Raw genomic sequence first — 16,200 nt, forward strand, 5'->3', positions numbered from 1 at the left:
CCATGACATGAAACTGTCTTCCACAACGTCACCTTGGTAGCAGAGTTTGGCTGTTTCTCACCCAGTTTTAAGCCTCCTACACAGCTGTTTCTGTTTCAGTTAATGACTGTGTTTCAACCAACGTGTGACATTGATGATCATTAGCACCTGTTTGGTATAATTGATTGATCATACACCTGACTATAATCCTACAAAATCCCTGACTTTGTGCAAGTGTACCTATAAGAATTGATGCTGGTTTGAAGGCAAAAGGTAGTAACACCAAATATTAGATTTTTCTTTTGTTTGCTCACTTTGCATTTTGTAAATTGATAACAATAAACAATCATTTATATTTCTGAAAGCATTCTTTGTTTACAGCATTTTTTCACACCTGCCTAAAACTTTTGCACAGTACTGTAGGTATCGAAAAGAAAACTTGTACTGCTTAGTCTCCATGTACTGTTAAAAGTATTTTAGTTTCTGTAATGTATTGATAGCTGGAGATCTTTTCTGTATAAAAATGTTTTCATTAGAACATGTGCCAAAACAATTTAGTAATAGTTTTTCTTTTTCAAATAGTAGTTTAACTTGCCGAAGTATATGTGAAAAACATTGATCTTTGCTACTTATTGGGGAAGGAGTGACTACAAATCAGCTGCAGTTTCTAAAATGAAATGCTTACTGTGTTAAGGCAAGAGATAGGGACAACTGACTTTTCTGGTATTTGAGTCCTGATTGGAAGACAGTTTAAAGGCATGAAAGCTATGATGAGCTTGGAAGTGAAAAAATAAAATACATTTTAATGTAATTGGACCATAAAGAATATGAATTTGTGCAATAATTCATCTCAAAAAAGAAACCTAAAGACTGCTTATTTAGGGTGTACTGGATTCAGGATATATCACAGCTTGGCTGAAGGAAGCAGCTAATATCTGAAAGAATGGTACATGAAGATAGCAGAGGCTAAGTCGTCACTGTTAACAAGAATATGTAGAGAAAGAATGTCCTGCTTTCTATCCTGTCCCCAAAAATAGCACACTTCTGAACAAATAGTTAAATGTGTTGCTGGTATACAATTTATTGTTAATGGCTTAGTTTCTTAAAACTCATCATCATTTAATTTAAACATCTGGTTTGTTTCTTTTAAATTCTATATATACTTTACAGTTTTACAAAAGTACTATAATAGTGGAAAAACATACAGTATTTTAAATAAAGCTGATTTCTTTATTATAGATGTAACAGACTTTATATATAAACACACAACTTTTGTCATGCAGTGTATTTGCTAGTCATTACTTCCAGCTCTTATTTTTAATGTTTGAAGTAATTACAGTTTGACTGCTTGCAGTTTGAAGTGATGACCAATTTTAAGTTTTGGTACACAGGTTACTACCAGTAAGCCTGCAGCAAGCACTTCAGCCACATCAGGGGATCTTGATCTCTTTACAGAACCATCCTCGAAATCAGAGGAATCAACAAAGAAACCACTCTCCAAGGATTCTATCTTGTCGCTGTATAGCAGTGGGACCATACAACAGACACCTGCTACTGGTATTGTGCACTTTGTTCTTCTTACATTATTGTAATATTTGTTTTAATTAAAACACCCTTAACAGATGAAAGTAGGATTATATAATAACTTTTTAATAATTTGCCTACTCAAATTTTGAAAGTAGAAATACTATTATCATGACTAATGATCAAGAAGGTACATTTTTAGTTATTTATAGTCATTATGTAATGTCTTACTGTGTTTTAACATACTTTATGGATCTTAGAATTGTCATATCAGATTAGACCTTTATCTGCCATAATGTTATTCTCCCTTTGCATATCAGACATGTTAGTGGGCATGTAAGATTCTTTAAGTAACATGTATGGTATAAGCTATGAGAAGGAGATTTTCAAGAGAGAAGGAATATTCAGTTGAAAGGCTCGAGGCCAGGAAAGAACTGCACTGATTTGATGAAGAAGTGATGTTTGCAAAAGGAGGGCCAAAAGATTGGCAAGTTAATGGTGTAAAAAGATGCATTACAGAAAGCTGGATGTGGCCTTACTTTTCAACATGTTGCAAATATTGTATGTTTTGACTGTGCCATGAACCTTGACACAAAGTTAGCTTGAGCAGTTTTTTGAATCACTGAGAAAAAACGTGCATAACATTGAGTCAATTTAAATCATTGCATGAGTATTAGTAAGCATGAAAGTAATGAATGGATGATTGAATCCTAACACTTTTTTTTTTAAATTATATGTCAGTCTGTTATGCTAAAGGTCTGTAAAATTTTATCTTTATTGCTCTTAGTTGGAACTCTTTAGCCAGCTATTATCTGACTGTGGTATATATTAGTTTGGAAAAATTATTAAAGTGCTTTTTAAAGTACTTTTAAGTAAGTATGAATACTTAATAGGATTTCTCAGTGAAACAATCTTTTGAATGGAAGCATTGATATCAGAGTTGTTAGATATTATGACAGAGTGCTGATTCAAGTTTTTCCTCAGTGTTGATAAATATGGAAAAAAAATAGGATTTCAGCAAAGCTTCTTAATGAGTAGAACTTGGAAAAAGAGAGTGCTTTGAATGCTTCTTAGTTTGCATTGGAACATCTACACTTAAAAGTAATTTTTTAAATTTTAAAATGGAATAGTCCTTTTCAAAAGACTTTTTAGAAATTAAAACAAATTCAAAGTTCATCAAATTCTAGAATTACCACAGGAACAGAACCAGATGTCACAATATAGCATCACTTAAAGGAAAGTTCAATATCCCAGTTTTTCTACACTAAAAAGGACATTACTTTGACATAACTACAGTAGAGATCTGGTTATGGAATAGGACAATATGAATACTGTAAATTACTGATTATTTAACATTACTAACACTGCATTCTAATTCTTCATTTTTGCCTTAAGTCAAAGTCTGGTAATCTAATAGCTATTATAAAAGTGGAAGATGCCTAAACAACACATTTCCAGAATTCACCCATCTCCCATTTGAGTACTCTCATCTATTGTAAAATTTACGCCATTTTAGTTAAATTTATATATGTAACAAACAAAATGCACCTTTACGAATCAGTGGCCAAGACTTGTCTTTACTGAAATAAATGGGTTTTTGTGTTTGTATTCTTGAGTGCAGTATACACGCATTTATGAAACCACTAAAAAGGCTACTAATAGTTCATATTTAATAGTTACCATCATTCCAGAATATGTTTACATTACAGTGGAAAAACTGTTATCTAACTATATCACAAAATCTAAAAAGCTAAGAAAAAAAAACTTCAAATAAAGACAATAAGTAATATTGTATTTTTAAGTATTGTATGAAGTTTTGAAAAGATAAAATATTACTGAAATTGACTTCAAGGCTGCTGTACCTGCATCACTTTTTATTTGTCTTCTTAATTCATTCAAGTACTTTTTCTGTTCCTTCAGCATGTTGTCATAGTTTTATGTGTGAGGCCAAAAATTGCTGAACATAAACTTGAAAGTGGAAAACTGGTAGTGGAAGCTGTGAGATAATATGCCATGAGATTATCTTTCCCACCATCTGGGCTATAGTGTATTGCACCTGGGAAGATAGATTGGTGCGAGACGTATTTAAGGCACAGTCTGAATAATTACTGTTACTATTGAATGGTTATTTTATAGGTTTTGTTACATGAGTTAACAAGGCAGATTTGTTTGTGAGTTTACATTACATCTTTTTTAAGATGTGTTACGCAGTGTGGTGTAGTTAACAACTTTAGTCTAATGCTAATAAAATCACATTTCTGCTAACAGTTTTAACTTTAGTTGCGTAACTAAAGAGTTGAGTCCAGTCTTTCCAAGAGTACTTGTTCTCTGCATTTTTATTTGCTTCCTGTTAGTTTTTTAGGTTTACAAGTAATTCACAAATGCATTCTTGCTAAAGTAAGGCTTGACTGGCTTCCTTTCTCACTACACAGCAGTCTTGGAGGTTTTGTGGCCTGCTTTTGTAAACCATTATGTCTTTATTGTTTCAAAATACTTGTTTTTATCTTCTATTTTGACTGTCGATTGCTAGGGTTCAGCCATTTGGAGCTCTGTCTCTATCTCTGTTTTCAGTATCCTCTTCCCTAATACCTGGCACCTTCGTATCTTTTGCCATCAATTCTCACCATCTGTGTTCCTCTCTGTCTTCCTTCTTTAAATTATCCAGTCAACTCACCTTCTCAATCCCATACAATATGCCCGTATCATCTCATCAAAACTTTTCACAACTTTCTCCATAAAGAAACTTCTGTTTTATTCGCCTAACATAAAGAAACCTATACTTTCCTAGTTTTGTCACCTTTTCTTTGTGTGCTTTTTATGAAATGATTTTCATATTAAAGGATAATAAACATAATGTAAATTACATACAATGTAAATTATTTTTGCTTTTTATAACTAGCTGGTATGTTTATGGGACCACCTCAGATTCCGTTTGCTTCCCAACCCTCTGCAAATTTTCAAGCCTTTCCAAGCATGGGAACTCAGATGCCTCCTGCTGCCATGATGGGACCCGTAATGGGACAGTCAATGCCAATGATGGCTCAGAATACAGGAATGATGGTGAACATGGCAATGCCAAATGGATATATGGGGAATGCACAAGCTGGAGTAATAGGACTTGCTCAAAATGTAATGGGGCCTCAAGCTGCAATGCCAGGCAGTGCGGTTAACCCTCAGAACATGTACACCATGCAAGCGAACCAGCAAGGACAATGGAACATGGGCCAGGTAAGGAAAAAAAATCTTCAATAAAAGATACTGTACCTGCAACATTTGAGTCTTGCGCTTTTGTTTTTTTTCAGTAATTGTTTAAACTGTTGGGTCTTCAGAGTTTCTAAACTCAGATCTCTCATCTAAAGCATTCTGTTACATGCAGCCAGGTCTCATTTATTATTTGTCTGAATGTGAGGTAACATTAGTATAGCATGTATTGTTTTTTTCACTGCTCTGAAGAAAACTTAAAATATTTAAAACTATAAAGCTCTTTTTAGAATGTTCTTTATTTGCTATGAAAATACCTTGCCTGATCTTGGAGTTTACAATGTGGCTTTAGGGTAGCAGGGTCCAAAGGTGACCAAAAAAAAGCCTTAAAATGTACTAAATATGTCCACTTTGAAGCAGCAAAGATTTTGATTAACAAAAACGTGCTGTCATTTGTAAGGAATCCTCCCTAATGGAATGAAACTAGAAATTGTTTTATGATAGATAGATTGTGGGTGGAGTTATGACGAACCCAGCGCCTCACCCCAAAGCACATTACACTCTGTGTTGTTTTGCAAAGCCTGCTGAGTAAGAGTGTCATGAACAGAGCACATATGAGTTTCATTGTACTTTCTACACATAACAATACATCTGAACTGAATTGCTTGCACTGCACTATATTTTTAATTAAAGTCTTAGGTCTTTTAAAAGAGCCAAGCCACCTTTTCTGTGGCATGTTTTGTGCACACATGAGCAAAAAAGAAAAACTAAAAATGAAAAAGGTGGAGTGGCCATGGGACCTTACTTTTATTCTATGTTAATTAGTGTTCTCTTATTTTAATTCTTATTTTGTCTTTTTTTCTTTCTTCATCATGTAAAGCACTTTGAGGTACACTATTTGTATGAAAATGTGCTATATAAATAAATGTTGTTGTTGAAGTACATTGAAGTGCCCCAAACACACAATATGCGTAATAAGCCACTTTTGCTGACAATATCATAATAAAAGAAATGAGTACAATGTTTTCTGAGTGAGTCAATTAACTGATACTGATACAAATCAGTCTGTAAATACATGGGGAGAACATTAAGACTCCACGTAGAACTTGGTGCTGTGAATTAGGAATGACTGCCCATTCTGGCTATTTAAAAACATTTATGCTGAACTTACCAAACATCATCCTGATTAAACTTAGGTGAATTGGCATTGCTAAAATGGCCCTATAGTGTGTGTGTGTGTGTGTGTGTGCATTTGTGTGATTTCAACATGCGATGGGCTGGTGCCCATTCTGGGTGTTGCTTCTGCCTTGTGTCTGACAACTGCTGGTTTAGGCTCCAGCTGTAACCCTACCCTGGGTATGTGATTACATGCAGGAAACAAATAATTACTGGAATTGTCTTTTTTGTTCAGTAGCTGCTTGGTCCTCCTTGCAGTATGTTTGAAATTTTAAACAATTTCATTATTGAGTGGGTGCAGGTGCCTCCCTGTGGAGTTTTGAGTGCCCTGTTAGAAATATATTATTTTGAATAGAGAGTATGCAGATAGGGGGGTGTGATGTCAGAGCGCAGTAAATGAAAAAAAGCTTTCATATATTGAAAGGATTTAAGCAGTCTCGTGACTTGTTTTTTCGGTTATTATCTACGTAGTAGAAACTGCAGTTCATTTCGGTGCATCAAAATTCAGTGTCAATAATAGCGATGACTTTCTGAGGTGAATCCAATCTTCTGTCCATGAAGGGTGCTGCACTTGCTGTGCTTGAAGATGAACTTAACAAAGGAGGCACACTCCTGGTCTCCTTTTAAAAATGGCTAAATTTCACGCTTGCCTTTTGCTTTTTTTTCCCCCTTCTTAAAGTGACACGGATATGCTGTTCTGCAGTATCTGTATAATCCTAAAGCACGGATCAATACTCTTTAACGATTCTGGCTTATAATATGTGTGTATTTGGTAAGTTTTAAGGCTTTTTATCACTTTGGAACTCCAGTACCCTTTGGCTCCATGATAAAATGCACTTGTGGACTAATTATTTTTTAAATGTATAAAATATTAGAATGTAATTTAATATGGCAAATTAATACAGCTCCTTGCAAAAGTATTTGTGTTTGTCCTGTTTTGTTGTATGACAACCTGGAACTAAAATGGATTTTTTGGGGGGGTTATCACCATTTGATTTAAACAACGTGCCTACCACTTTAAAGTTGCAAAATATATTTTATTGTGACCCAAAAATATACTTAAGACAGAAAAACAGAAATCATGTGTGTGCATAGGTATTCACCCCCAAAGTCGATATTTTGTAGAGCCCCTTTTGGCTGCAATTCCAAGCTGCAGTCTCTGGGGGAGTGCATCTATTAGCTTAGAACATCTCGCCATTGGGATTTTTGGCCATTCCTCAAGGCAAAACTGCTCCAGCTCCTTCAGGTTAGATAGGTTGACAGGTTAGACAGGACTAGCTGTCTCCAGGTCATGCTACAGATTCTGAATTGGATTGAGGTCTGGGCTTTGATGAAGCCATTCCAAGACACTTAAATGTTCCAGTATAAATCATTCCAATGTAGCTTTAGCAGTCTGTTTAGGGTCACTGCCCTTCATCCCAGTCTCAAATCACTGACAGACTGAAATAGGTTTTCTTTAAGAATTGCTCTGTATTTAGTGTCATCCATCTGTCCTTCAGTCCTGACCAGTTTTCCTGTCCCTGAAGAAGAAAAACATCCCTCAGCATGATACGAACACCACCATGCTTCACTGTAGGAAAGGTGATCTTGGGGTGATGGGAAATGTGGGGTTTGTGCCACACATGGCATTTCTCATGGTGGTGAGAGATTTCAGTTTTAATCTAATCTGACCAGAGAACATTTTTCCATATGTTTGTGGATCTTCCACATGCTGTCAGGCAAACACCAAACACTTTTTCTTATTTTTTTCTTTAAGCGATTTCTTTTTTTCTAGCCAGTCTTCCACAATATGGAGTGTATGGCTTAAAGTGGACCTTTGGACAGATACTCCCTGTGATGATGCCAGTCCTCTACAGCAGTGGTCCCCAACCTTTTTGACAGCAAGGACCACTTTATTAGATGCAAATTTTTCCACGGACCGGTTGGGGGGGGGGGGGGGGGGGGGTTCAGTTTTATACACAATTTACATAACATTTCTTTTATTATTAAGTTATTAAGCAGTTCGCATACGTTTGCAACCCGAGATTTTTCTTCTTTTTTTGTATATAACAAAGACATATGCTTTGCATTTGCCATTCCAACAGATTGCACATCACAAACATTAACACTGCTATCATTTTTTCGTGTCTGCCGTTTCTATAGGAGGGTGACAATGAGTTAAATTCCAATGGATGTTTTTCAAATGTTGACCAGCAATAAGCAAAAGGTATCACTGAAAACCACAGAAAACAAAAACAAAAAAAAAACATTACGAGGAAAGTTCAAAGAAAGAGATTTTTTTTTTTTTTTTTTTTTTACAATGTTTTTGTTTGGGGATCGTTGTGCAAACGTGCACAACTGAGCTGTGACCACAGATCTAACTGCTCTGTGGATGATTCCTTCAAGCATTTCAAGGTCACTTCGTTGTAATGAAAGCATCTGCTGAATGTACTTCGTAGTAACGCGATTTGTATAGACTCGCATCATATGGGGAAACTGTTGGGACCATAAAAATAACTTTGTTGTAATACTCTCTCACCTCGGTCTCTCTCCTCTTTCTGCGCCGCTGCAAAGCCCCGCCCGCCAAGCGTTCTGAAAAGTCTGAGTGAGTCTCCGTTGCTGGCAGTTCTCTCGCGGCCCGGCTGTCAGACGGCTGCGGCCCGGTAGTGGGCCGCGGACCGGGGGTTGGGGACCCCTGCTCTACAGACTCCCTCTTCCCACATGGGAGTCTGCTGAACCAATACCATCGATAGTTATGACCGAGATGAGCTGATAAATGAGGACAATTCTCAGATGGTGCCAGAGAATGTTGGAAAAAGTGCCCAAGTGCTTTTATTAACAACCAGTCAACACAAAAGTAAAACCAAAAAAAGTGTTAATTGTGCAGTGTTCTAAAAACAGTACATAAATAAATCCATAAAATTGAAACGTGAAGATAAAATCAATTAAATAATAAATCCGTTAAAATGAGGTTAAAATGCAGTCTCTCTTCACCCGATCACAGCACACCACCTTCTCTCTCCCGGGCTCACCCATCACACACATTGCCGGCGGAGACTCTGCAGCACAAACTCATTTCCTCCAACCACTGTCTTGGCTACCTCCAGACATCACAGCCAGACCGTCCGAGGTCGACTCTCCTCCCTTCTTTCTTCGTGCTCATGTAGTCGCACCTCAGAAGCCTAGGGAGGGCACCTGCCTTGCTCACCACACTCCACGCGAATATCCAGTGGGGTGAACTAGCCCCTCGAGCACCACAGCCAACGCTCCAAGGTATTGCCTCCTCCTTCCAGGTGGCCAGATAGTCCTTCCAAGACTGCCTTTCACGTCTTTTAACCTCTTTCTTTCCTTTCGATCTTTTTCCGTTTCTTTGATTACTCTCTTCTCCCTCCTGTAATATATATATATATATATATATATATATAATAAAATAATATACACCTGTCTCCGTGGGCACTGCATGTTAATCACACGCCGCAGGAAGCCAATGAAGCAATTGAGAACGATTGCACCCACACATGCAGGTGCGACTTGCTCCAACTACCTCATTAACTCTGAGCGGTCATGCAGTCATGGCCAGGGAGAGTGACATGGCTTTATGGATTTAAATCTGGCCTTATTTTTGTTATTGAAGCCATGGACCCGCTATACCACACTCCCATCTCCACTGTGTTTCTTTGCAGCTCTTTCAGTGTTATCCTTGTTTCATCTCTGATTACCGCCCTCCTCCTTGGTCTTTGAGTTTTGGTAGGTGGCCTTCTCTTGTCAGGTTTGTTGTGTTGCCATATTCTTTCCATTTTGTATAATGGACTTAATGGTGTTCTGTGGGATATTCAAAGTTTGTGATCTTTTTTTAAACCCAACCCTGATCTATACTTTCTGACCTGCATGGAGTGCTGCTTGGCTTTAAGGTTGCAGAGTCAGAAGCCTTTCAGAACAGGTCCATTTATACAGACACCATGTGACAATTGACTGCACACAGGTGGACCCAAATCAACTAATTATGTTACTTCTGAAGTTAATTGGTTGGATCAGGTCTTATTTAGGGTTTCATAGCAAAGAGAATGAATACATATGCACTCACAACTTTTCAGTTTTTACTTGTTTTTTTATATATTTTTTTTAATTCCAGATTGTAATGCAACAAAACAGGACAAACACTGAAGGGGATGAATACTTTCACAAGGCAGTGTATATGCCATGAATGAGAAGTAATAACTGACTAGAAAAATACCGAACTTATCTTTTTAATTAGTCAACTAAAAACATTTCATACTTGAGGCATATATTTCCTCCCTGTTTTTGTGCACTAGTACAATTTTAAAAGCTTACACTACTATAATTTTCCTTGTCATACACGGGGACTTGAATATTAGCTTTTAATAGATACATCTGGTTCCTAAACATTAGACTTACAAAACCAGTCATTATAAGCACTGCATCACTATATATCTCATTCTTTCATTAAAAACTATTTTGCACTGTAACTTGGATTCTCTTTTAATTATAACTCAGAAACTTTATTGTACACAGCATGTGAGGAATTTGAATTCTTGTGATGCCAGCAATCAGATTTTAAATGCAAACCGTAGATGTTGGGGTGGGGTATTCACTCTAGCATCCAACTGTTATAATCAGTTTCTGAAGACTATTAAACATGCATGTACCCCGATTTTTTATTTTATTTTTTTTTGTGACTTTGTTCTACTTTAGTGTAACATGGTTGGCCGTATCTGCCAATAATTTCAGGATTCTACATTGTCTATTTTGTTTGTATTAAAGTTTGCAGACATTGTAATTTTTTAAATTCCAACTGTACATAAAATATACATTAGATTTACCCTTTAATATGTGTCAGTTTATATTGACATGCAGTTGACAAATCACATGTTAAAAAGAAAAAGTTAGTGTGCTGTGATCCTTTATTTGCTAGCGGTCATCATCTGCCAATGCATAACAGATAACTCCACACTTCAAATATTACAATATTAATAATCTCTCTGGTTTGCTCTTCTGACCTTCAGAAGGTGCTATGTGAAGTTTAATATTAAAAGTCTGATTCTTTGTAGCCTGCACTGCACCGGACAGCATTTTGCAGTTCCTGGCATTTGAACAGTTCATAGAAATGTTGGTAGATGAGAATGTCACATTATATTGTATGTAACATCCTCTGTCCTTCCCACTTGCAACTATAAAATCTGTTGCCCATTGTGATAAACCCCTGCAGAATTTAAGTCTATGCCTGCTGCTGCTCTGCTTGTACTTCTGCTGGCACTGGACATCTTGGCAACTCACGTGCAAAAAAAAACAAAAAAAAAACTGTCTGCTTTGGAAAAGGCATCTTTGTGCTCCTCACACCTGCTGCAGAGGAGATGTAGCATTAATCTTCCTAAACTGAAGCTTGACCTAGAGTACAGTGACAGCATGTTGCAATTTATTACTGTACAGCATGTGCACAATGAATGAAAGCTTATTGTATGCTGCAATATATAAACACTGCTTTTCTAGCCTAAATGGACGCAACAAGTTGATATTGTACAAACTCTTAATAGGCTATTACGTTGGTTCTTTCAAAACTCAAACATGACACATACAAAGTTAAAAACCAGCTTCTTTAAACAATAATTAGCAGTGTTTTATATACAGTGTATTCAGAAAGTATTCAGACCCTTTCACTTTCTGTACACTTTGTGTTGTAGATTTATTTTTAAATGGATAAATTTGCCATTTTGACAAAGTGAATGCATGTTTTCAGAAAGGATTTGCAACTTTATTAGACATCGAAAACTATAAATATTCTGTCCCGTTGTTGTGGCTCTCCTAATTATGCTGAGGTGCATCCTTTTTGCTTTAGTTCTCCTTCAGATATGTGTACAACTTGATCAGAGTCCACCACTGGCAAGTTGAACTGTTTGGAGATCATTTAGAAAGGTAGACACACATATATATATATATATTGTGATTGACTAGAGGTCTCCGTGACCCCTTGAACCCTTGGATCAGACGTCAGACACCAGGTAAAAGTCCAAATATAATATTTATTAATATAAATAAGTGCACAAAGCACCCTCCTCTCCACAATACTCAATAATAAACAATAATCAATAATCCTCCACACTCCCAGACACTTTGCCACCCTTCCTCCCAGCTCAGCTCAAATGTCTGGGCTCACCCAGAGTCCTTTTAAAGCCCCTGACCCGGAAGTGGCTCTAAGCCAAACCCACAAGTCCGTTTTCCTTCCGGGTCAGGGCAAAGTCCTTTTCTTCATCCCGGGAGCACATCGCTTCTTCCAGTCACGTGACTGGGATGCACTCCCGGGTTATAGGGCACACAAGAGCTTAGTAGCCCCCCTACAGCGACTCCTGGCGGCCCCCAAGGTATCCAGCAGGGCTGTGTCAAAACACTACAAAGTCCATGAGGCCCTGCTGGAACTCGGGGCGCAAATATGCTGTCCGGAGGGCTCCTCCTAGCGGCCTGGGGGTGACGACCGGAGTCCATAGGCGGTCGTCTGTCACAATATATATATATATATATATATATATATAATATATGTCTATAATTCACACCCTGTGTCACGACAAAAACCAAGCCATGAAATCTAAGGAACTCTCTGTAGACCTCTGAGATTAAATTCTGGTGAGTGACAAGGCGTATATCTCCATTTCTTAAGCTCTGCATGATTTTTCCCATGAGGACAGTGTCCTCAATTATTGTGAAATGGAAGAAGCTTTTAATCACCTGCACCAGGCAAGAAGGGCCTTAGTCACGGAGGTGACCAAGAACTTAATTTTCAGACATCCTCTGCTGAGATGAGAAAACCAGTTAGAAGGACGACCTTCTTAGCAACAATCCATCAGCTGGGCGTTTAAGTTTGAGTGGATAACTCCCTCTTGGAGTTCGCGAATTGGCATTTAAATGATGCTGAGAGCATTGGGGTAAAGAAGATTCTATGATCTGATGAGAAACAAATGGAATTTTTTGGGTAACACTTCAAGCACTATGTCTGGTGAAGACCAGGCACTGCTCATCCTCCTCCTAGCACCAGCCTTACAGAGAAGCATGCTGGATGCAGCTTCATGCTATGGGATTGCTTCTCAGTGGTAGGGACAGAGAGACTGGACAGAATTGAGGGAAGGATGAAAGCAGCCAAATACTGATAGGTCCTGGTTGGGGTTATTTAATGATCCGGAGTACATAGGACCTCAGTCTGCAGTGATGGTTCACCTCTCAGGACAACAAGGACCTGAAACATACAGCCAAAGCAACACTTGAGTGGCTTCAGGACAAGTGTCTGACTGGCCTTGAGAAGCCAAGCCAAAGCCCAGACATGAACGTCTGTGGAGAGATCTGAAGATTGCAGTTTATGAAGCTTCAGAGGATCTGCCAGGGACAATGAGATAAATGGCTCAACTCCAGGTGTACACATCTTGTAGAGACTTACCAGGAAGACTCAAAGCTGTAATTGCTGCTAAAGGAGCTTCTACAAAGTTCTGAATTCTATGAATGAGTTATCAGTTTTTGATTTTTAACACAGGTGCAGTACTTTCTGAAAACACAGTTATAATTGAATGTAGATTGATGAGCAAAAATGGTAAATTTATCCAGCTAAAGTTAAATTTACAAAACAAAATGTGCAGAAAGTGAAGTGAAAGGTCTGAATATTTTCTGAATCTATTGTATATATACACCACCATGTGAAAAAGTAAGAACACCCCATGAAATACAATTTTGGTATCTCTACATATATTAAATATATATCTCAATTTAAACAATATATTTTGATAAAGGTAATGTAAGGTGGGGGGGGGTTGGCTGTGGGTTCAAGGCAGTGAAAATTTAACTTATTGAAGGTTTGCTACCAGGGTCATGATGAAGCAAAGCAGGCCCAAACCATAACATTTCTACCACCATGCTTTACAGTTGGTATCAGGTTGTTCTGGTCAGGGCTGTCTGGTTTTCACCGAACATGTCTTCTGGTACTGTGGCCAGATAACTCAGTCTTTGTCTAGAGCACATTATTCCAAAAGTCCTAGTCTTTGCCTAGGTTTTCATTAGCAAACTTTTGTCTTGCCCTGATATTTTTTTCTGGACAGCAAAGGGTTCCTGATAGTGCACCTCCCATTTAGATCTAATGTGTGTCGCCCCATTCTAATTGTAGACTCGTACACTTTGATGTCAACAGTGGCCAATGCTACCTGTTTGTCCTGTTTTAGGGTTCGTAGACACCTCTTTCAGAATCTTGCGTTCTGTTCTAGGGCTGAACTGGCCTGACCCAGACAAGTTGGCAGTTTTTTGAAATCCCCTTTATTTGTAGAAGATCTTCCAGACATTAGAATGGTTGATTTCCAGTTGTTTGGAGATCTATTCAAATCCTTTCCCAGACTCCTAAGCACCTATAACCAATTATGTGAAGGCCTCAGAGAGCCCTTTCAGGCTTGGCAAAGTTGATAACAAACACTCGAACAACAAAGAACAAGCCAAACCATGGGCCAGTGATAGGTCCTGATGTGCTAGTGTTGCTTTATAAATGTCCAGTGTGCCAAGTTTCTACTTGCAAAACATGAATGTGCAAATTTTGAGACTTCTGAGGAGTAGAAAGAAACCTCAAAGCCCAAAATGTGTTGACTACATGTGGAGAATAACAAGGATATCATAAGCAAGCAAGATGGTGATCTGAATATTTCTACACAAATCATTGAGCATTTTTTTTTTTTTTTTTTTTACCTTCCTGTCTCATTCAACAGTCATATGCGATTCCCACCCTACTGTCATGTATCTGCTAGAGAGCAGTATCATTGTTATGCGTGATTGATTTAACAAAGTCTTGTGACGACCTGAAAGCGACATTAAAAGTGTGCTTTATCTTCAGTTTCAGCTACTACCATCTTTATTGCTCTTCTAAGAAGTCGCACTTGTTGTATGTGGCTGCATTGCTACATGTTTCTTTATTTTTATTGCCACCTCACATTCCGTTTGCTGCCAATCCCTCTGCTAAGTGGAGAGGCTACATGTTTCACTTCACCAGCCAGATGTAATACTTGTTAAATTAATAATGTGCTTGGCACTAATATTTCTAATAGTTGACAAAATTTTAAAAAGTTAAGAGGAAACACTGAAGTTGCAAGTGATGCCTAGGTCTTCACTGAGTATATAGAAAATTGTCTCTCTATTATAAAAAAAAATCTTGGAAGGAGACGAGACGTGATTTTCTCGAAGAGACACTTATACATCCCATGAGAAAGAGATTTAACCACGCCCAGGGCCAGAAATAAAGGACAAAGTAGAACATCGTAAAGAATTCAAAAATGTTGACGCGGTACACATGGCAGAGCAGGTTAGAGATAATAAAAGTACGAAAATTCGTAAGTCTCAAAAAAAAGATAGGAAAGATCATATTAGCGCAAACAAACGGAAATTATTACTCGATGAAATAACAGAATAGCGAAAATAGATCAAATATATTGTTCGGATTTAAACTTTAAGTCGGAGACTTGTAGATCGTTTAATTCTTGTTGCCAGCGAGAATTAAAATATTCAAAAAACGTTGGCGCAGTATGAAGTCCCGTGAGACAGAGACTTTTAACATGAGATTCTTTCAAGTCACGTCCAACTTACAACTATTTTCAAACAAGACCACGGTCATCTAACCTCAGTCGTGTGAGTGCTTTTGTCATACACACTTCCTGCGCTCCCAGCTCTTATAAATTTTATCAGGATGATGATTTTATATGTTCTAGATGACATGTCAACGATAAAGCAAAGAAGAAAGAACATGGACAAACATTTGAAAAAGTCGTTTTATTGATTAGACAGAAAGGAACGATGTTCACTCACGGGCAGTTATTCTTTGCGTTGTCACGATGCAAGTCCAAACACGGAATCAAAATTCAATGCGATCTTGAAGAAAAGTTATTTCCAAATATTGTTTTTACTAAAGTTTTAAAGGAAAAAGTGAAAAATAATGCATATGTAACAATTCCCATGAAGATAGCAATCTCTTTAAATTGTATATCCGGTAAACCAAACCCGGGGGTGGGCGAGCGAAGCGAGCAGGGGGCAGAGCCCCCCTAGTATTCTTAAAATTGGTAGTTTACACGTACTAGAAAAGTATTCTAAGCACATGCGAAAGTACAGTAAGCATTGTTTTATACTAAGCATTAAGATGTAAGAGGAAATTAAAAGACTTCTGCCTACATATTCTTTATTATTTTGTATGAGCCAGAAAACACCAGTTTTTCATAAGCCAGAGGTCAGATATGCTAGAGAGCCAAAGACTGGGCCCCCTCGCTTAGAGAAGGGGATGTGAACTCTTTGGTTGTAAATCATAGTAGCAAGCGCTGA

The 16,200-nt window shown here is 37.7% G+C and overlaps 1 protein-coding gene across 2 annotated transcripts in view; it reads left to right on the plus strand.

The window, feature by feature from the left end:
- Positions 1-16,200, plus strand: part of smap1 (small ArfGAP 1) — a 190,711-nt gene that overhangs the window by 172,961 nt on the left and 1,550 nt on the right. For both annotated transcript variants that reach the window (XM_028821026.2, XM_028821027.2), the window contains 2 exons: positions 1,371-1,536; positions 4,403-4,731. In XM_028821026.2, the coding sequence (XP_028676859.1) occupies positions 1,371-1,536; positions 4,403-4,731 (495 nt within the window). The remainder of the gene's footprint in view (positions 1-1,370; positions 1,537-4,402; positions 4,732-16,200) is intronic.

The sequence above is a fragment of the Erpetoichthys calabaricus genome, chromosome 15 (assembly GCF_900747795.2).
Source record: "Erpetoichthys calabaricus chromosome 15, fErpCal1.3, whole genome shotgun sequence".
Taxonomy (NCBI): Eukaryota; Metazoa; Chordata; class Cladistia; order Polypteriformes; family Polypteridae; genus Erpetoichthys; species Erpetoichthys calabaricus.